Raw genomic sequence first — 22,437 nt, forward strand, 5'->3', positions numbered from 1 at the left:
CGGACACACAAAGTCGGCGAGCGGGCCAATGGGCGCGGGGGGTGTGGCCTGGCCGCGGGCTGGGGCATTTATAACAAGTTGGAATGCGGCGCCCGGACGCGCGCTGCGAGGCGGCGGTGGGCTCACGGGCAGGGTTCGGAACGTGTGCCCTGGTTCTACCCACGCAGCCGACCCCTACGCCGCCTGCTCTCGGCTCCTGCTCGCCATGGAATCGCTGGCTCTCGCTCGGCGGCCCGGCCCGGCTCCTCCGGCCGCCCTGGCCGACGGGCTCAAGTCGCCCAAGCCGGTGATGAAGAAGCAGGCGGTGAAGCGGCACCACCACAAGCACAACCTGCGGCACCGCTACGAGTTCCTGGAGACGCTGGGCAAGGGCACCTACGGCAAAGTGAAGAAGGCGCGGGAGAGCTCGGGGCGCCTGGTGAGTGCGGCTTCTTCCTGCTCGGGCTTTGCTGGGGGGCCAGAGCCTTGCACCGTGGGTGCGTGGGGACCCCCTTTATTCAGTCTTTTAAAAATATATATATATATATTTTATTGCTTTTTTATAGACAGGAAGGGAGAGGAATAGAGAGAAACATCGAAGAGAGAGAAACATGGGTCAGCTGCCTCAGGCACACCTCCTATTGGGGATGTGCCAGCAACCATGGTACGTGCCCTTGATGGGAATCGAACCTGGGACCTTTCAGTCTACAGGCCGATGCTCTATCTACTGAGCCAAACCGGTTAGCTTGGTCAAGCTTCATTCAGTCTTGACCAAGCTGAGATTTCGGGGCTGGGGCGGCGGTGACGGTGTGTATGGCAGATGTGTCTGTCCCTGGTTGTGCGGACAAGGGTCGCAGACCTGAGAACCCCAACAACACCGGGCAGCATGTGGCGATGGCCAGTTAGTGATGGCCAGTGGGTGCAGGGAGCCTGGAAGTCTATGAGCATCCTTAGGGATGAGAGGTCCCCCTAAAGAAGATGGAACCTGAGTTGAGTTTTGCTGGGAACAGACTTCCAATCCAGTGGAATGGGAAGAGGAAGTAGAAGGCACCTGATCCTGGTAGGGGGGTTAGTCGCAGTGAGTGTGTGTGTTTGGATGAATGAGTGAGGCCTCTAGTTCTCAACTCAGTCCTGTGTGTCTGGCAGCCCAGCATACTACGGAGATGTGCACGGGGATGGAGGGGGGGATGGGGTTTGGACACTTAGGTCCTTTCTAAATCTAAGAGTGAGTCAAAGTGTCCGTATGATGAGTTTTTTTAAAATATATTTTTATTGATTTCAGAGAATGAGAGGGAGAGAGAAATAGAAACATCAATGATGAAGAAAGAGAATCATTGATAGGCTACCTCCTGCTAACCCCCTACCAGGGATCGAAACCAAAACCGGGGCATATGCCCTGGCCAGGATCCAACTCTGACCTCCGGGTTCATAGGTCAGCACTCCACCACTAAACAGCAGCAATGCGATGAGTTTTTTATTCTGGGAAATGTGAAACCAGGCTCTGGCGCAAGGTCCACTGTGCCCCAAGATTCCTTCGGGCCCAATGCCTTTTCAGAAAGGTGTCCTGTTAATTTGGTGTGTGTGTGTGTGTGTGTGTGTGTGTGTGCGTGTGTGTGCACATTGTAGTAATCATAGTGATCTGTGGGACCTTGAGCAATTAATTTATCTCTGTACGCTCAGTTTCTCTTTCTGCAAACATGGAGAAACCTCAGCCTCCCTCACCAGCTGCTGTGAGGACTGAGTGAGAAGTAAGTGTGAATGTAAATTGCTCTGACATGAAGAAACCACTGTGAGAACTGATGCTTATATCTGGAAAGGCCAACCCTGAAAGAGTGACATGCTTGCCGAAAAGTTGGTGAACAGAGGTTTTCAAACTGGAGTTTCATATGCATAGGAGTCAACTGCTTGTTTGAAATCCTTATTCTCTGCTCCCACACCCATAGGATTTTATTCTGAAGGTCTAGGATTGGGACCAAATAATCTGTATTTTAACAAGCCTTTTAGGGCAGGTGCTCTAGGAATTGTTTTGCCAAATCCAGTTGAGTGCTGGCTATGAGATGTGTGGAAGCACAGGTGTGTGTGTGTGTGTGTGTGTGTGTGTGTGTGTGTAGCCATGGTTTGCCCTATCGGCTGTGGCTGCAGTCGCCGCCCCGGATTGTTTGCTTTAGCAGCCAGTAGCTGGTTTGAAATTTAAGAAGTCCTTTCATTGGTGAAGGAGAGTGGATGCTGGCAAAAGGGGATGGGTTTATGGCCCCATCAATAGACCGGGTATGCTTTTCTGCTAATGCCTGGCATGGTCCCCGTTGCCTGCTGCCAGGTTACAGCTATTGGGCAATCATATACTTCCTGACTTTCCTTTTCTTTCTCTTTCTATAAAGTGTGAGGGCCTGGTGGGGCTCCAGCTTCAGACTTCTGGGCCCAGGCTTTGTCGGCGGCTTAGCTGGAAGATAGCTGATTGTGGGGGGCAGATTGGGTTGGGGGGCCTGGGGGGCCTTAAAACTGGGAAAGTGAGATTTAAGTTTAGAGAGCTCATCAGGCTTTTGACCTAGGTCACTGCATTTAGAAGAGAGAGGGAGGAAGGCGGGGAGAGAGGAAGGTGGGGAGGGAGGGAGCACTAAAGAGATCTTATTGATTCTGGAATGAGATAAACCAGCTTTCAGTTTCCAAATCTCAGCGACTGGAGGCAGGGGTTCCAGCTCTTGTTACATCAGAACACTGACTCCAGAAGATACTCCCCACCCCGTGCCTTCTGCTGTATGCAGGGAGCCGAGATCTGTAGGAGTGGGACCTGTTCCGAACCTCCCCGATCCGTATAGACGGTTCTGTGCTTCTGCTGGGCACTTGCTCAGTGTCTCTCTTCTCCTTGTGGAGCAGCTGCCTGCTGTGCTGATGGTTCCTCAGTTCTGGAGAGGAGTCCTCTTCCCCACCCCACCCCCTCATTCCTGCCTCTTCACTGTTCCCTCCTTCTCTCTTCACTGAAGAGATACCAACCTCAGGATCTTCAATGGGAGAGAGGGACATGGAGCCACCCAGACCCCCTCAAAATGAACTGAGATTACTGAGAGACTAACGTCAGAGGAAGACCTGCTGGGTGACTCCCATCCCCATCTTCTCTCCACTTTTACAGACCTTTTCCCGTCCCCAGCCTGCCTAGGTGAGATTGTCAGGGGCTTGATGGGACTGTCCGGAGGAAGGGGCAGGTGGGCAGGACTAATGGCTACTCCAGGAGGGCATCAAAGGAAAAACAAATATTTGCTCTGGATCTCCTAGTCTCCAAGTGCATTCCTGGTATCCCGATGACATTTCCTCCTGTGGTCCTCCCAGCTCCCTCACTCCCCATCCCCCTAAAGAGAAAAACACCTGCCGGTAGAGTCGACCAGAGCCTTTGGGATGATCTGCATGGAAGTCTTAACCTCTAAGGGCTTCCATGAGGAACACGAGGGGGGCCAAAAGGCTGGTGACCCGGGGCAGAGGTGCTTCTGTCTGATATATGCAATGGCTTGTTGGGATTTGAAAATGACTGAGATGGTCCTATTCCCTTCATTGACAGATGGGGAGACTGAGGCCCAGAGAGGAGAGGAGACTTGTTTTCTGGCTGGTTAGTACATACATGCCTGCAACCTAGGCCCTGATCTGACCACCCCAAGTCCTGGATCACCACGTCTGAGTCTTGGCCTGGGAGTTGGCCTTCAGTTGTCCCCTGGCCTGTCTCAGTGTGTTTTGTCATCCCAACAAGTCTGCTCCAGTCACCTTTCTCAGCACTTCAGGCAGTGCCGAGGGTTGGAGGATCGCTGAGAACCGACACACTCTCTCTCTCTCTCTCTCTCTCTCTCTCTCTCTCTCTCACACACACACACACACACACACACACACACACACACACACGCACACTGCCTGTGAAGGATCCTAGTTTGGTGAACTACACCACATTCCTGGTTTTCACCTTGTCAGGAAGGCTGCTTGACTCAGAGTCAGACTGCATGGGTTCAAAATCCTGCCCCTATTGCTCACCCACCAGCTCTGTGACCTCTCTGTACCTCAGTGTCCTCATCTGTAAAGTGGGGTTATGGTAACTCCTACTGCATGATAGTCTCGTAGGATGAAATAAGATAATATATGGCAAAGTGCTGAGTACAGTAGCTGATACAGTGTCCTCCCAACCAGGCTGCTGTGACTACAGTCCCTCCCCCTCTCCGGGAGACATCCATCCTGGGTCTCCCTGCCCTGAGCAAGACCCTGGGCTGTGCTCAGCTTCTTTAAGCCTAAACCGCTTTGGTCTCCGTTCAAAGTCCCAGTCTCTCCTTCAGCCCCGACTCCAGAGGACTCCCACCTGGCCGGCCGCCCTCCCAGCGCCTCCTGCACCTGCCTGCTCAGCAGCGGGGAGGAGGCCCCGGCTGCGGGCGACTCTTGTCCTTGGGCCCCGGCCAAACCACACAAGAGAGCTGGGCAGGGAAGTGCCTTGCCCAGCAACCTGGCAGAGTGGGCAGGAGGGTGGCAAGGACGGGTGGGCACAGTATGTGGTTTATGGGAAGCAGCTTGGACTCCCCTCATGGTTGGAGCCCATCCCTCTCCCTGGCTGGTTCTCTGGCAAGCTTGGTGGGAGGGTGAGCCCCCACACGCTGGGCCCACCCCCACTCTGCCCAGCCCCAGGCCAGCCCAGCTCCATCTCTCCTCCATTATCTAAGTGGGTCATCCTCCATCTCCTTCCCCACCTCCCAGGTGGCAGCTGCTTCGTGAAAGGTCAGAGAGGAGCCAAGGACCTTGGCTCCAACTCCTGGCAATAGCCATGACCAGAGATGCCCAGTGCGCACCCTCCTTCCTGGGACCTGGGATCAGCACCTTTAGATCTTGTTTTTCTAAGACCTTCCTGCCATCCTCTCCTGAATCCAGATCATTCCTCCTGATCTGAGTTGGGGTGGGAGGGGGGCAGGTAGGAGGAGTGTTTAACCATTGGAACCCCAGCACCCATCTCTCCAGTATTTGTGTAAGTGGGATGGGGGTGGCTGGTGGTGGTGTGCAGATTGGCCCAAGGCAGCGTGTGGGGCATTCCCTTATCCAGGGGTGGGAGGGAGGGAGCTGGAGGCAGGGTGGGGCATCTGTGAGGATCTTTTGTCTTTTGAGACAGGCAGCTTCTCCAGGGAACACCTCTCTCTCTTGGATCCTGACTCTGCCTTCGAAGAGTCGGTGCACCTTTTCTGCAGTGTTTGCCATTTGCAACACGGGGCAGGGGGTTAGCCCTGCAGGGCCACAGGAGTGAGAAAATCCCTGGGCTGGGATTGGCAGGAGCTGTGCTCAGACAGGTTAGCAGAGATATAGCTCTTTATAACGATCCTTGGCTAGCACCTTCCTGGCATGGTCGCAGGTGACCCATTTCTGAAGACGCTCAGCGGACAATGCTGGCGTTTGGAAGGGAGCTTAGAGATCGTGGTGTGCAAATTTGTGAATGGCCCCTTTCTTCCTGGCCTTTGCTCAAACATTTCTCTCTGCCTGGCGTGCCCGTGCTGCCCCTCCCTAGCCTATCCTCCTTGGCTTGGCAAACCCCACTCATCTGTCAAGACCTAAAACATTTCTCTCCCCGCTCCTCCCGGCCGAGGAAGCTCCTCCAGTGCCCCTGGAGCCCCTGGCAGACAGGGGCCTCCGTTTTCACACTCATCACTCTCCACTGGAGTTGATGTTCATTGCCAGTCCTACCGCTGCACTGAAGACCTTGGCAGAGGGACTGTCCAATTGCTGTCTGCATCCCCAGCACCTCACATAGCACCAGGGAAGTAGTGGGCGTTCAGCAGGTGTTTGGAGAATACATGACCTTTCATTTTTCAGATGAGGGCAGCAAAACCAGCCAGACCAGTTGACCAGATTATTTAAGTGACTTGTCTTGAGTTGCAGAGTCCAGCAGTGGCACATAAAGATGAGAGATACCTGAGCTCCTGACACCCTCTCCACAGACCTAGTGTTTACGTGTCCATTCATATAATCGTTGTGTCTGGGTTCCCTGTTCCCTCTGAGTATCTAAACCTGGGTACTTCGGAGGGGAAGGGGTCCCTGTTAGTGATATTGCTGGGATGAACCAGGGTTGTCCCTGGGCTTGTGATCTCTCTACCTCTGGGTGATCCACGCAGCTCCCGTCAGTACGTTTTCATTCTAGAGAGTGGTTGCTCACTAATCGCCTTGCCGATGGAGAACAAAGGTCCCTCCGAATTAGTGCCCGTGACAGAGGTTGCCTCTCCACCCATGCCCGGGAAGAAAGGCAGAAAATCTCACCTGGCACCGGCCCCATCAGTCAGGGAGCAGCCCCATGACCTCACCAATATCTCTAGATGGCGATTGGTGTTCCCCAGGAAACAGTCGTTGAGTGCTTTCGATTGCAGAGCTCTGTCTAGGCCTGAGCGTTGGCTACATCTTATCTGCTTTGCTAGGCTAGCCAGCAGGTAGCGAGAGGCCCTTCTCATGGGATGGGCTGAGGAGCCGCGGCCCAGCCTCACCAGGGCACTGACATCTTGCTCTTCTGGTTTGTCACCTGCTTAGGGGCTGGTGGAGGCCTGCTGACATTACTTGTTCCTCTCCTGGGAGGTGCCAGCCACACTGTGCTGTCCTAGGACCTAATGTAGATGATTGGGGTCCTTGCCCCCCCCACCCCCTGAGGCCAGAGCATAAGCTAACAGGAGGATGGAACTGTCCGTGGAGGTTAACAATTCTGATTTAGGGCCATGGGCTTCCAAATTTGAGAGAAATGGATCTCAAGGTTTGATTTGAACCCTCTATCTATCCATCAGCGTGCTGTTTCTAGCACAGCTCAGACCCCTTTATTGGGGGGGGGGAAGGGGGAGGGGGGACCTCCTTTCTTTTAGGTCTTGTCTTTTTGAGAGCTCTGCCTCCTGAGCCTCAGATGGTTTCTTTCTTGTTGTATTTGTCTGTGTGTACACAGTTATACATCCCACATGTGCTTAGCCTTTTCATATATGCGCATCTTAAGCCCTCACATAGTTCTGTCTCATTATCAAGTTATGTGATTCATGTATGTTTTTTTACTACCTGTTAATAGGTTATTATGGCCCTTTATCTGAAGAGTACATCGTACTTTATCCATTGTCTGATTATTAAAATGCAGACATTTAGAGAGGAAAGAATTAGCCTATAAAATTGTGTCTTCCGGGAGAGGATAAGGGTCTGGGGAGAGAGATGTGTGGAAGCCGAGCTCCAGGCTGAAACCTCAGAGCTGATGGAGGAATCCAGTCCCTTTGTCCCCATCCCCACCCCCATCCAATTCTCAGTCAGGGGTTTTGCAGCACAGCTCTGGGGGTGTTTTGGAGCAGAAGGGGTGGGGGCGTGCACCGAGCACCTGCAGCTGCAGCGTGGGCCTCCACAGCATCTTGGCGGGAGGCTCCATGGTGACAGTCCCTCCCGCTGCCATTGTCCTCCCTGCCCCGCTCAGGGAGCAGAGAGCTGGGCCTGGCTCTTTCCCGGAGGCAGCTCCCGGGGAGGAGGGCAGCCGATGGCCCGTTGCCGGGGTGACGGCCCTGGGCCCTGTCAGCAGCTCCTCTTACGGGATTACGCGGGGCTGTTCCGCATTCTTGTCGCTGTCCCTGTGAGCAGGAAGCCATTGTCTGCCTCCGAGCCCGGTGAAAGGGGGGATTAGAGGCCCCCCCTCCCAGGAGTGGTTTCCTTTTCTCCGTCTCCTTTTGAAACTCTCCTGGGAAACTGAATGAGGAGCTGTTTACCTCGGCCTGTGCCTTGGGGTTTCTCCTAGCTTGCCTGTCTCCGGTGAAGGGGAAGTCTTGTGTTTACCATTTGTGTCTCTGCACCAGGCTCGACAGGAAGTGACCAGCCCTGGGACACCCCGCCCCTGCCCAGCACTGCTGCCAGCAAGGCAGGCCTCTACGGCCGTGGCATTTGTGTGGCTCATCTCACAGCCAAAGCGGGAAAGCACCACACGTGTCCGTTCAGCCTGTTTGTTTCACGGAAAAGAAAGCTCTGAGGAGGGGTGGGACGGCCCCTGGGGACAGTGACAGAGCCTGGAGGAGAACCGCTGTCTCCTGGCTCCCAGGCTGTGTCTTCTGCACACACACACACACACACACACACACACATATACTCTCTCACACACACACTCTCTCACATATACTCACACACACACACTCACACTCACACAAACACTCTCTCTCACACATATACTCTCACACACACACACTCTCACATATACTCACACACACACACACACACACACACACTCACATATACTCACACATACTCACTCACATATACTCACACACACACACTCACATATACTCACACATACACACTCACTCACACACATACACACACACTCACACACATACACACACACTCACACACACATACACACACTCATACACACCCACTCTCACACATATACTCTCACACACACACTCACACTGCACAGTTGTGATTCTCCCCTTTCTGTCACCTTGGCCCTGTGTGGGATGGAGAGAGAGGGGGACAGAGACCCCTCAGTCTCCAGAGCTTTGTTGCAAGGGCATCTGGCAGCTCTTTCTTCATTCTCCCTTGCCTCCCTCCACCCTTGAGGACCGGCCACAAAACCCAGCTGGAGCATTTGTCCTTTTATGGCATGTTCACCTTTACAGACAAGAGGGCGAAGCCCAGAGGATGCGGTTGCTGGGAGAGGGACAGTCCTTCCCTAGACTGAAGAAACCTGTGTGGGTTTTTGTTTTCATATTTTTTGTGTGTGGTAAAATATATATAACATAAAATTTACCATTTTAAGCATTTAAGTGTACGATTCAGTGGCTTCCAGTACAGTTTCCATGGTATGCAACCATCACCGCTATGCATTCCTCCCATCGTTTCATCTCTCCAGACAGCAGCTCTCTGTACCCATCAGACAGTCCTGCTCAGCCCGCCACCAGTCCCTTCGCCTGGCAACCCCTGTTCTGCTTTCTGTCCTGGGCATTTTCCCCTCCTGATCACCTCATCGAAATAGACTGGTACGGCATTTGGCCTGTGCGCCTGGCTTACTTCACTTCATATAATGTTCTCCAGGTTCATCAAGGCGGTGCCGGCTAGTGACAGTATGACTTTGAGCAGGTCACTTGACCTCCCTGGGTACCAGTTTCCTTGCCTGTAAATGGGGATGAAGATGCTTCCTGTGCTTACCCCCCAGGGCTGTTGGGAGGGCCAGTTAATTTACTAGCACAACAAACAGTTATGCGGTGCCTACTGTGTGCCCAGCACTATGCTTGGCATCAGGGACCCAGTGGTGGGCACATCCTCGTCCTCCTGGGGTAGTAGGGTAAATCTGCTGTGTGAATCCTAAAGCATCAGCCTTCCCGATGGTTGTTACTTTCCTTGTTCATCGTTGGTCCTGACTCCTTCCTGCTGCATGGACCACCCCTACAGAAGGTGCTCTCCAGCCTCTCCGCCATCTTCCCTGGTGGAGGTCAGAGTGGCACCCTGGGGTGCGTCCTGTGGCCTCGGCGGCAGCAGCAGGCGGACCACAGTCAGGACTTGGAGAGTGTCCGCGGGGACACTGTTAGCTGCCAGACCTTCCTCTTCACTCTCCAACATTCTCTTTCCCCAGGTGGCCATCAAGTCGATCCGGAAAGACAAAATCAAAGATGAGCAAGACCTGATGCACATTCGGCGGGAGATTGAGATCATGTCGTCACTCAACCACCCCCACATCGTGGCCATCCACGAAGGTACAGAGGCAGGCATTTGCACCTGTGTGTGTGTGTGTGTGTGTGTGTGTGTGTGTGTGTGTGTAGAAGTAGTCAGAACAGATGATACAAAAGGAAAGACAAGAAAAGAAAAAAGACACAGGCTTTAGAGTTGGACAAAAGCTGGATTTGAAATTCAGTGGTGTGGCTTGGGCAGCTATTCAATTTAGTTTCTGGGTGGGCCTCAGTTCCTCATTTGTAAAACGGGATAATCCCACCTACATCACAGGGGAGTTGTAAAGGCCAAATAAAATGTCACCGTGCGCTCAGCTCGTGGGAGGAACTCTGCGTATTGTAGGCTTTTTGTGGTTATTGTTCGGGCTTCTGTACTTGAACGCTACCTCCCCAGCCCAGTGAGAGCCTCCGCCATACGGGGGCGGCTGACACAGGGAGGCCTGCACCTGCCTCGGGCGCATGGGTGCTGAGAGCCAGCCTCCTAGGGCCTGCCCCGTCCTCGGAGTCATTCCCGCCAGGTGCCTGGCTCCCTCCTCTCCTTATCACCTCTCCCAGCCTCCTCTTGCTCTGACAACAGTGGCAGCTTTCCACTCCAGCTGCCTTGTTCCGTGACCGAGACAACAAAGCAAGCAAGAGGAGGGGGGAGAGACAAGGGAAAGAGGGGGAACACCTTCCCACACACATCTGTCTGCTTCCAGCCTTTACATAATGTCAGTTAGATGGGACAAGGGATAGCAGCAGAGGGAGGGAGACTATGGCTTTGCCCTCTGTCTGAATATTCCTGGTGGGAAATATGAGAGAAGTCTTCTCTCTTGGGCTATATCATAGGAAGACGAAGGGCAGAGCCGCTCACACGGCCCTGTGGCCTGAGCCTGTCCCACAGGAGCCCAGGCAAGTAGCTGAGAAAGCCCATTGTATCTCTGTGTATTCCCCTAGGGCAGAGTGGGCATGGTGGAGTAGTGGTTAAGCCCTGCTGAGCGTGGTGATCGGTGTGTGTGTGTGTGTGTGTGTGTGTGTACACATATGGGTGCATGTCCCACACCCATATCCCCGGCCAGGTCTGCGCACTGAGCTTTGAAGCTCAGGATGTGGCTTCCCCCTCCCCCTTCCAGTTCTGCAGATGTAGGGCCGTCATAGTTACCATGTGAGCGGCAGGGCTCTCCGGATCCATCCCCATGGTGACACAGCCCTCAGGAGGTTAGACTGGGGGGTGGAGGGTTGGGGGACTGACCTAGCTGCTGTCCAGAGTGTGCTGGCTCTTAAACCCCGATTTCATGGCACAGAGGCTGCAGAGCTATGGAGACGCACAGGGGGAGAGGCTCAGCTGGACACCCCCCAGGAGGCTGGGCCACCACCCATCAGGGCCACTCACTCATGCTCCCCTGGGAAGAAGCTCAGTCCTCCCCGCCATGTATCTGAGTGCCTGGGAGCTGGGGCTCCTCCTGGGAGAAGCCACCTCCCTCAGCTCCCTCTCACCTGCTAGACAGCAGAGCCCGGGGCTGGCCCAGCAAGCCCAACTCCTAGGACCTGTTTGACACAACGATGCAATGTCAGGGCCATGCGTGTTCTGACACAACCCAGCTGAAGGGCCAGTTTGGCGACCTAGTCGTTCCCTAACCTTTCCAGGGGGCTGGAGCCAGGACGAGGCCTCACGGGGCAAGAGGGCCCCTCCTCTACGTGCTGATGAGCCAGATGGGGCAGGCTGCCTGCCAGGAGCCCAGCCAGTCAATGAATTACCGAACATTCTGATTGCTTCTGTGGACGAGGCCCTGGAAGGACTCTGGGTGGGAAGTCAAAGGTGTTGGGGGAGATGAGTACTCAGCTCTCCAGGGTACTGTGTAGTGTACAAGCCACTTACATAGACTTCTGTTCCTTTTCTGACCCTCAAGGCAGGCATTGTGTGGGCATTCTTATGTATATTACATATAGGAGGACACTGCTAATAAATCTAACCGTAGGTGGCATGTATTGAGGGCTCATTTATGTCAGCGCCCCCCTCCCCCCCCCCCCGCCAGCTTGCTCAGCCAGCCCCCTGCTGTCACCAACCTTTTTTTTTATTATTTTAAAAAAAAATGTATTTTATTGATTTTTTTACAGAGAGGAAGGGAGAGAGGGATAGAGAGCTAGAAACATCGATGAGAGAGAAACATCGACCAGCTGCCTCCTGCACACCCCCACTGGGAATGTGCCTGCAACCAAATGTACACGCCCTTGACCGGAATCGAACCCAGGACCCTTCAGTCCACAGACCGATGCTCTATCCACTGAGCCAAACCGGTTTCGGCATGTCAGCGGCTTTATATCTAGTTCTCATCGCAGTCCTCAGAGGTTGCCATGATCATCCCCCTCTTCAAAAGAGGAAACTGAGGCACGCTGGCTGAATAACTTGCCAGGGCCACTCAGCCAGTAAGTTATGGGGCTAGGATTCCAGCCCCGAACCGACGTTCTTACTGCTGGGTCTAGAAGAGGTTTGCCCTACGTCCCACAGCAAAAAACACGGACTTCCGAATCCGACAGCCTTCCCATTCTCACCCGGGGATGGCTCTGCCCTTGGGGAATCTGCAAGGTGGTTTCACGAACCCACAAAAGCCAGAACCTCCAGAGAGGGCGGGGGAGCCAGTGTGCTTGGCCTTAACGAGTCACTGCTGAATGATGTGGAGAGCGTCAGAGGCCCTTCTCCTGCCCTTACCTGCCACCCTCCTGCCCCATCACAGGCATCCCCAGAGGAAGGTCCTGGAGGGGGTGTCCGGTCCAGGGCCAGGGAGAGGCCAGCGGCCCCCAGGGGGAGCAGCGTGCGCGGGAGGGTCCTGATGTCCCGTCTTGCTCTGCCCAGTGTTCGAGAACAGCAGCAAGATTGTGATCGTCATGGAGTACGCCAGCCGGGGCGACCTGTACGACTACATCAGCGAGCGGCAGCGGCTCAGCGAGCACGAGGCCCGTCACTTCTTCCGGCAGATCGTCTCCGCCGTGCACTACTGCCACCAGGTGGGCCCCACCCGCCCGGCCCTGCTCCGAGGGGGTGGTCCCGGGCTCCGGGGCTGGTTTGGGCCAGAGAGGTTCCAGGTTTCTCCAGGATTACACAGGGAGATGAGCAGAGGCAAGACTCGATTCTGGGCCTAGTACAGTGGTTGGCAAACTCATTAGTCAACAGAGACAAATATCAACAGCACAACAATTGAAATTTCTCTTGAGAGCCAAATTTTTTAAACTTAAACTTCTTCTAACGCCACTTCTTCAAAATTGGCCCACCCAGGCCATGGTATTTTGTGGAAGAGCCACACTCAAGGGGCCAAAAGAGCCACATGTGGCTCTTGAGCCGCAGTTTTCGGGCCATGGGCCTAGGGGATGCTAGGCTTTGAGTCCCTTGGCCAGGGCTGGAAGGGCCTGTGATAACCATGGCTATTCCCAGTCTACTTGTCTCCCCCCGCCCCGCCCCCCACACACACTGCCTCGTGTTTGCCTCCCTTTCCAGACTAGGCCCTCATGCCCCCCCCTTCCTGCTGACCTCCCCCTGAGCCTCCTCCTCCCTCTTTCAGAATGGGGTTGTTCACCGGGATCTCAAGCTGGAGAACATACTCCTCGATGCCAATGGCAACATCAAGGTGAGCCCACGTCTTGTTTCCAGCAGCTCCCCCTCCTCCCCAGCCTTTCCGCAGCCTTTCGCCAAGTAACTCGAAGCCCTTAGGGGGTCCCAGGAGGAGTCGAACGAGCTCCGACTTACATGTTGGTGCCCCCTTCGTTTTATGGATGGAAAACCGAGGCCTCAAAATAAGGGGCTACTCACACAAGGTCCTGTGGCTAACGAGGAGCTGAGCATGGGCTTAGAACCAAGGTCTGCTGACTCCCCAATCAGTGCTCTTGACATTACAAGACTGACAGGAGTCTAGGTCTAGGGGCAGTTTTTGCTCACTTGGGACTGGCAGGGAGCAGACCGTCATTCTCCCTGCCGGTGTGCATATGTGCACACATGCGCACACACATGCGCACATCCATCTGCTGCAGTTAGGTAACCCTCTGGCACCTTTCCCCAAAGGCCAGGCCTTCTGGCGCCAGCTTCCCGCAGTTTAATTTAGGAACGAGAAGGGCACGCTGATGAGATAACCTCAGAGCACGGCGCTGGAAAGGGGAAAGGCCAGGCCGGCCCCTGCATGTACCTGGGAGGGCACTGACTCTGCACTCAGACTTCCTCAGAATCTTCTCGAACTTGGGACATAGTCCCTTCTCATAATAGTCCCTGTGCTCTGAGGTGCCCTGGCACTTACTTCTTTCCCCCTTCCCAGCCAATTCCCGGAACAGGTGGAGCTGGCTTTGATGTATGGGGTGGGGGAGGGGAGCAGAGCCCATAAACCCCGGACCTGCACGAACTCTCCATCTGCACCAATCACCCGCCTCATTATGGGCTTGATAAGGGGCCAATAAAGTCATAAACGAAGGAGCCAGGCTTTCGTAAACAGGCCCCCTCCACCCTGGACACACATGGCCCTCTGCTGGGGAGGAAGAGGTCAGGAGCAGAGGGCACTGGCCTCAGCCTCTGTCTGAGAGGATGGTTGGGGAAAGGTCTCTCTGGAGAACAAGAGGTGGACTTGGGGCCTCTCACAGCCTCGGGATCCGATGGCTCAGGGAGTCCTGGGAAAAGATTCCCTCTCCTGGGCTGTAACTCCAGCCATGATCTTTGTTCTGCCCTCACCTTTGCTTCTCAGCCATACTGGGCTGACCCCGTGATCCTGCCCGGGTGTGGACATAAACAAACCCTTCTCTAGGAAGGGCGGCCCAACCTTACATGCTTACTCAGAGCTGGGGTGGCATGCGGCTGAGGGTCGTGACACTGGCAGGAGATGTTAAGTCTCCCCCTCCATCTGGTCAACCTCCCATTGGGTCCCATTCATGGGTCACACCTGTGCTAGGAGCTGCAGGAGGGATGGAGACAGAAGGAGGTCCGCACGGGGAGCACTGAGGTGGCAATATGAGGAGACAGAACTGCTAGGCAGTGGCTATAGTAAGCCATTGGAAACTAGGGCTTCGGGGGAGATCTTAGGGCAATGGAGGGCTTCCCAGGGGAGGTGGGCTTGCTGGATCCGGAGGATGCATACGCCTGGGGTGGAGTACAGCGTGAGCAGAGGAGCCTGGGCACAGTGAGGACCCGGAACCTCCCACACTCATACCGGAGTGCTCATGGACACAGCTTCCGCAGGGCGCTTCCTTCCAGGGCCTGAGCCGGGTGGACAGCGCCCAGTGCGGGCGGGAGTCATGGGCAGCCTTTCCTCCTGCTGGGGCCTGGGGTTCCCCAGGGTCTGGGAGGGGCAGGCTGAAAGCACCAGGCCATCCCAGGCCTTGGCGTGACCCTGTGTGTTTGTCTCACCCTGCAGATCGCTGACTTTGGCCTCTCCAACCTCTACCACCAAGGCAAGTTCCTGCAGACGTTCTGCGGGAGCCCCCTCTACGCCTCGCCCGAGATCGTCAACGGGAAGCCCTACACGGGCCCAGAGGTGGGTGCCCACCCTCCACCACCGGCCTCCTCAGGCATTTCCTGTGGGACTTTAGCTCCTCAGAGCATACAATTCAACACTGCTCACTCACCCCCACTCCCCCAAAGCAGTGACTTGCCAGGTCTCTAGCCAGCAGTGGCCAAACTGGGACAAGAACTCAAATCAGTTGTCCCTCAGCCTGGTTCTGGGCTGCTCACCTTCCTGGTTCCCATCACCTTTCCCAGCGCCCAGCCAGCCACCCCTTCCTGTCCCTAAAGGATGGCCTCGCCACTGCCCTCGTGTTTGTGGCTGCCCCCGCCAAGGAGAGGTGATGGACAGCACCCCTCCCCGGAGGCTCAGTCCCTCCTGCAGCGTCACTCCTTTGCCCTCAGATACTAGAGGGAGGTGACCCTCAGGTGCACTGGCCTCTCTCTCTGGTGTGCAAGGGGGGCTGGAGGCCCTCCAGTGTCCTTGCTGATCTGCCCCCTCCTCCCCTCTCAGGTGGACAGCTGGTCCCTGGGTGTTCTACTGTACATCCTGGTGCATGGCACCATGCCCTTCGACGGGCAAGACCATAAGACACTGGTGAAACAGATCAGCAGCGGGGCCTACCGGGAGCCGCCGAAACCCTCAGGTGAGTGGGCGGTCTGGGTGTTCGCACCCAGGCCCCGGTGTCCTGAGCTAATGCCTGAGGCGGAGTCAGTGGCACAGAGCGAGGAGGACACCCCATGCGGCTGAGAGGACCCTCCGCCGCCTCCTGCTCTTCTCTCTCTGCCTCCGGTGTCTGTGACCTGGACAAGGAGGGATGTCTCTTCCTTCCCTTGTGGGCACGCTCTGTTGTATTTGGGGAATGCTTTCTAAGGTCTAACCTACATCCCTTTCGCTTTAGTTGACTCACTTTCCATTGCTTTTGCCCTCATCCCTTGAGTTCTTTTTGTCCTTTCTACCTACATTGTAAGCATCTTGGTTTACCCTTCAGCACAGTCCACATTCTTGGAGGGTTGCATGGAGAACGAGGATGCACACTCACATACAACAAGGCTAACAAAGGGGCCCGAGCCCTGAGGGGCATGGCATGAGAGAGGAAGCTGGCAGAGTCCATCCAGGAGAGCCAGAGGCTGGGCGGTGGCCAGGCTGGGGCGTGTGTGGAGCCCTCGGTGGGAGTCAACGTAACTTACCACGGAGTGAGGGGTGAACCAGGGAGAGGGGTGGTGGGTGCCCGTCCTCATGGCTGCCCACTTGAAGCCCCTTGTCTCTGTCTTCCAGACGCCTGTGGCCTGATCCGGTGGCTGCTAATGGTGAACCCCACCCGCCGGGCCACGCTGGAGGATGTAACCAGTCACTGGTGGGTCAACTGGGGCTATGCCACCCGTGTGGGGCAGCAGGAGGCCGTGCACGAGGGAGGGCACTCTGGCGGTGACTCTGGCCGGGCCTCAATGGCCGACTGGCTCCGGCGCTCCTCCCGGCCCCTCCTGGAGAACGGGGCCAAGGTGTGCAGCTTCTTCAAGCAGCACTCGCCGGGGGCGGCCAGCGTGGCCCCCAGCCTGGAGCGCCAGCACTCCCTCAAGAAGTCCCGCAAAGAGAACTCCATGGCCCAGTCCCTCCAGGGGGGCCCGGCTGGTGACACCGCCCCTCGCCCCAGCAAGGACAACCTCAAACTGCCGAAGGGCATCCTCAAGAAGAAGGCCGCCGCCTCCTCCTCGGAACAGGCCGGGGAGGACTCTGAGCTCAGCCCGGCCCCTGAAGGCCCAGAGCAGGCCGCAGCCCCCCTGCTCCCCAAGAAGGGCATCCTCAAGAAGTCCCGGCAGCGGGAGTCCGGCTACTACTCCTCTCCCGAGCCCAGCGATTCTGGGGAGCTCTTGGACGCGGGGGACGTGTTTATGAGCGCGGGGGACTCCGTGGAGCAGAAGCCGGACCAGGCCTCGGGGCTGCTCCACCACCACCGCAAGGGCATCCTCAAACACAACGGCAGGTTCTCCCATGCGGCCCTGCCGCTCACGGCGCCCGCCACCTTCTGCTCCCTGAACGAACTGGCCTCGGCCTGCCCTCCGTCCAGGGCCAGCCGCCCCTCGGGAGCTGTGAGCGAGGAAAGCATCCTGTCCTCCGAGTCCTTTGACCAGCTGGACCTGCCTGATCGGTTCCCCGGGCCTCTGCTGCGGGGCTGTGTGTCCGTGGACAACCTCACGGGGCTGGAGGAGCCCCCCTCAGAGGGCCCGGGAAGCGGGGGCCTGAGGCGCTGGAGGCAGGACCCCCTGGGGGAGAGCTGCTTTTCCCTGATGGACTGCCAGGAGGTGACGGAGGCCTACCGACAGGCCCTGGGCATCTGCTCAAAGCTCAGCTGAGGGGGGTTGGGGGGGGGGCATCGCCCCAGTGGTTAGGCTCAAAGATGCACCTGGCAACACCCTGAGGGGAGCCCCTTCTCCCCTGCGTCCTAGGACCAGCGTCCCAGCCCAGAAGGCTGAGATGGTTGGCCGATTAGTCCTTGGGGAGGAACGGATATGGGCAAAACGGGCACGTGAAAGGCATTGAGGGTTCGATGTCCTCAGCCCCTTGGAACCAAGAAGATAGTGGAGAGGGGGGGAAGGGTAGAGAAGTAGAGGGAAGGCCTGTGGCCAAGTCCAAGTTTTTCGACTCCTGTACGCAGCCCCATGGGAAGAGCACGTTTTGCAGCAGCCATGTCCTTAATTGCTGTGCATGGTGCCTGCGCCTCGGGAGGGATGGAAACTCTCCCCATCCCCACCAGGCACTAAAACTGGAATATGGAAACTGCTCCTGTGCCTGGGACGTCCTCGGACAGTCTCCTGCGTGTGCCCGTCCTCATTCCTCCAGCAGGGAGAGAGCACACAGCCTGTTTTCCGCAAAGGCTCTCGCCCCTTTCCTGTCCTCCGAGCCTCCTGACGCCCAGGCCTCCTGGCGTCGCTGCTATGAATCTGAAAGACTTGAAAAGGCTCCGGCTGCTACTGGACTTCATCTCAAGGGGCCCCGACGCCTCAGGACCCCACCGTGAACCTCAACGGCTCTGTGACCTTCTCCGGCCTCTAAGCTGCTCCGGCTCCTGAGAATGGATGCGCCTATGTCTCTGGGGTTTCCGGACCCCAGAACGTCCTATTTATGGTTCCAAGCTCTGTGTTCTTTTTAAAAAAAGTGGATGTTGCTGTTTTCTATACTGTGAATACTGTGTTCTGGAAAACCCGCCATATGTGTAACGTTTGTGTACAGAGAACTATTTTTGCAGTGATTCCCTATTGATCGTGGGGGAAGGGGGCCCTTTTTTAAATCCGCGTGTTCCGTGGCACTGGCCAGAGGGGGTCTCTGGCTCCCTCGTCCACGCCCTGATTCCGTCTACCTGATGGTCCCTCTTCCCTTCTCCGCGGCCAGGAAAAGAACCGCGCCATTAAAAACCAGAACGGCGACTGAAAACAGCCTCTGTTGTCCTGTGTGGGGAGGTGGGGCACAGATCTTTGAGCCTTAACACACTTCTGCTGGGAAATAGAGACGCTACTTCATAAAAACAAGCCAACAACAAGCACCCAGCTGTAGCCCCCAGAAGCTCCTTGAGACCCCTGCATTCCTAGTTCTGCCCTGTTAAACGCAGAGGTGGGGGGTGGGGGGGAAGCCCTGGGCTGAAGGTCCCAATTTGCTCTTCCCATCATGGGCACTAAAGGGAGAACTGGGCTTGGCTGATTGTCTAGCCCTGCTCCCAGCCTTCTCTGCCTCTCCTTCCACCCCTCTCCCACCCAGTTCTGTCCCCCGCTGCTTGAAGACACCCCCACTGCCTTTATTCTCTCTCCAAAGAAATCCCCGTTGCCCAGTCTGCCCCCACCGCCTGACCCCTAGTGAAATAAAGAATGCTTGGAATGCCCCCCTCGAAGGCCGTCCTTCAACCCCCAGCAGAGCATGCCCAGCCCGCTCTGCTCCTTTGAGAAACTCCAGGGTCCCATGAGGACAGATGAAAGGGAGAATAAGGACAAAGGGCAGGCAGGCAAGCAGCCCAAAGGCTCCAGCTTCAAGCAGGTTCCCTCCCTATGCCCTACTCCCTACCCCAACACACCCCTGTCCCAGCCAGCTCCAGCTCCCTTTCCTCAGCACACCTGCTCTTCTGGGTTGGAGCCTCGGAGCCTCTGGATCTTCCCTCCCCTTCTCTGCAAAATCGATGGGTCTGGGAGTAAGTAAGAAGTCCAGGCAAGTATGGGGCAAGGTGCTAGAGCTAACAAGAAATTGCTCGGACTACAATCAGAGTATTTCAATCTGATATCTTCAAGGTACTGCTGAGGACTGGAGCTCTGGGCTATAAACTCCGGGTGAATGCCAGGAAAATATAAGGGAGGGTTTTTACCTTCAAGAGGCATAGAGTTCAGCTGCAGAGTTGGCTGACTCCTTTATTCATCCAGCTTAGGAATCAGCCCTATTCTCTGCTAAGCTCTGTGGAGACAAAGGTTGTTGCTGTATCTCTGGTGCAATGCATAAGATCTTAGCCTCAAGGACAGCAAGGTGGCATGTGTAAAAATGAGTAAAATTCGGACTTCTGGTCAAGAGGATGGTGTAGGTAAATGTGATATTCGCCTCCTCCCACAACCACATCAAAATTACAACTAAACTACAGAACAAACCATCTTTCAGAACTGCCTGAAACCTGACTGAATCCAAGTCTGACAACTAGGGAATTAAAGAAGAAACCACACTGAGACTGGTAGGAGAATGGAGAACAGGACGGGCTGGTCCCACACCCATGTGTGATGGATAAAAATTGAGAAGTGAGAGGTTCCAGCCCCACATCAGGCCCCCAATCCTGGGTTCCAGTACCAGGAAGAGGAGTCCACATAACTTCTGGCTATAAAACCCAGCAGGGATTGTGAGACGGAGGACATTTGGAGTCCCAGGCAGTTTCTCTTAAAGGGCCTATACACAGACTTACTCAGACTCCCTCTGAGCTCCAACACCGGCGTAGCAACTCAAAAGGCACCAGGAACATATAGGGAGGAACTGGATTGTCTTGCATCAGAGGGAGAGCTGGAGGGGAGCATCTTTCTGCTGACAAAAGTGCTGGCAGAGGCCATTTTTTCTTTCTAAAGACCCCCCCCCCCCCTCCCTGACCCCTTCTAGAGCCAGCAGGTAGGCTTCATATTTGAGTCTCTATCAACCTGGATCACACTGTTCACTCTGCCTTGGTGGTTCCCAGAGAACCAGAGAACCTGCCTCACCCAACTTCGGTGCCCACCAGTGGCTTTTTAATACAAATATCGTGGCTCATGCTTCAGACTTTCCTAAAATCTCTCAAACAAGCAGCATCCAGCCTCAGTGTTCCCTATACTTCTCACTAAATGGCCCCAGACTTGGCACTAGCAGCAGCCAACCTTGGTTCACAGCCTTGAGTCTCACCTGAGCACCTCCAAGGTGGCCCCAGGCACAATACAGGCAGCAGCTGACCTTGACTTGCACCTTCCAGGAGGCCCAAGAGCTAGTGCACCTGGTGGGCAGCTTAGAGCATCATCCAATCATCTCTGCAAGTGACATATTCAAGAGGCAGATTCAGCGGGCACCAGAGCCCTGCTGAAGTAAGTCCAGCTCTGTGGAGTGGGCCCCTGCACAGTTGATTCTCCTCAGAGGTTGGTGGTCAGTGGTTGCAGCCAGTCTTTGCAGCTGATTAGCCCCGGGGATAAATCTCTCCCCATAACATGCCAACATTAATCAAAACTCAACTACAATAGGAGGGTTTACACAGCTCACATGTGGTAGGAGGAGGGATATATCTGGAGTGCCCAGGGAGGCTATACCACTGTACCCTACAAGACACCTATTACATTAAACCACTTTGCTAAGTCTGGGAGACATAGCAGCTCTATCTAATACCTAGAAACAAACACAGGGAGGCAGCTAAAATGAGGAGAAAAGAAACATGACCCAGATGAAAGGACAGAGCAAAAGTCCAGAAAAATAATTAAACAGATTGGAGACAAGCAATCTACTAGATGCAGTTTAAAACACTGGTTACTAGGATGCTCAATGAACTTAGTGAGAACTTCAACAGCATAGAAAAGGACATGGAAACAAAACAAAACAAAAAAGAACCAGGCAGAAATGAAGGATACATTAATTGAAATAAAGAATAATTTACAGGTAATAAACATTAGAGTAGACGAAACCAAGAAAGAAATCAGCAATTTGGAATGTAAGGAAGGAAAAACTACCCAAAAAGAAAAAAGAACCCTCCTGCCCTGCAAAAAGAATGAGGACAAGGTAAGGAGCCTCGGGGACAACTTCAAGCATACCAACATTTGCATCATGGGGTGCTGGAAGAAGAGAGACAGCAAGGAATTAAAAACCTATTTGAAAAACAATGACAGAAAATTCCCCTAACCTCATGAAGGAAATAGACAAATAAGTCCAGGAAGCACAGAGAGTTCAAGATGTACCCAAAGAGGTCCACACCAAAACACATAATTAAAATGCAAAAGTTTGAAGACAAAGAGAGAATCTTAAAAGCATCAAGAGAAAACCAGTTAATTTCCTACAGGGGAGTTCCCATTAGACTGTGAGCTGATTTCTTAACATTCCCCCAGGTTGTGGGCTTGATCCCCAGTAAGGAGAGTGCAGGAGGCACCTGATCAATGATTCTCTCTCATCACGGATGTTTCTATCCCTCTCTCCCTCTCCCTTCCTCTCTGAAATCAATAAAAATGTATTTGTATAGTGTCAGATGAGTATGAGATTTATCTGCATAATCACTTAGTAAGTTGTATAATGTCTAATCACTGTAGTGCACACCTGAATCTAATATAATTTACTAGAGGCCCAGCGCATGAAATTCATGCATGGGTAGGGTCCCTAAGCCTGGCGGGTAATCAAGGCCGATTGGGGCCTTCTGGCTGCCAACTGGGGACTTTCTTCCTTCCGTGCTGCTCCCTGGTGGTCAGCGCACATGATAGCAAGCGATTGAACTCCCAGTCGAACTCTTGAGGGGACACTTCGCATATTAGCCTTTTATACCTTTAATTGAAAAATAAAAATGATTTTAAAAAATAAGTAAAATTCAACATAGAAATTGTCAGTTCAGAGAATGTGGAAGGAGACTTTGAATGATGGAAAAAAGAACTGAAACCTAGAAGTTAATAATAGGGGTTACAGCCCAGCCGGCATATGGTTGAGCATCAACCTATGAACCAGGAGGTCACGGTTCAATTCCAGGACAGGGCATATGCCTGGGTTGCAGACGTGATCCCCCACTGAGGGCGTGCAGGAATGATTCTCTCTCACCATTGATATTTCAATCTCTCTCTCCCACACCCTTCCTCTCCGAAATCAACAAAAAATATATATATTTAAAG

At 54.5% G+C, this 22,437-nt stretch overlaps 1 protein-coding gene across 1 annotated transcript; it reads left to right on the forward strand.

Annotated features, from left to right (window-relative positions):
* Window positions 1–53: 53 nt before the first annotated feature.
* On the forward strand, window positions 54–18,528 carry NUAK2 (NUAK family kinase 2). Its single transcript, XM_084866978.1, has 7 exons — window positions 54–418; window positions 9,554–9,674; window positions 12,481–12,632; window positions 13,184–13,249; window positions 15,014–15,133; window positions 15,614–15,746; window positions 16,379–18,528. The coding sequence occupies exons 1-7, from the start codon at window positions 206–208 to the stop codon at window positions 17,452–17,454; spliced, it is 1,881 nt and encodes a 626-aa protein (XP_084723104.1). The 5' UTR covers window positions 54–205; the 3' UTR covers window positions 17,455–18,528.
* Window positions 18,529–22,437: the final 3,909 nt, after the last annotated feature.

This window comes from Pipistrellus hanaki (assembly GCF_964339955.1).
Source record: "Pipistrellus hanaki genome assembly, chromosome: 18".
In the NCBI taxonomy this organism is placed as follows: Eukaryota; Metazoa; Chordata; class Mammalia; order Chiroptera; family Vespertilionidae; genus Pipistrellus; species Pipistrellus hanaki.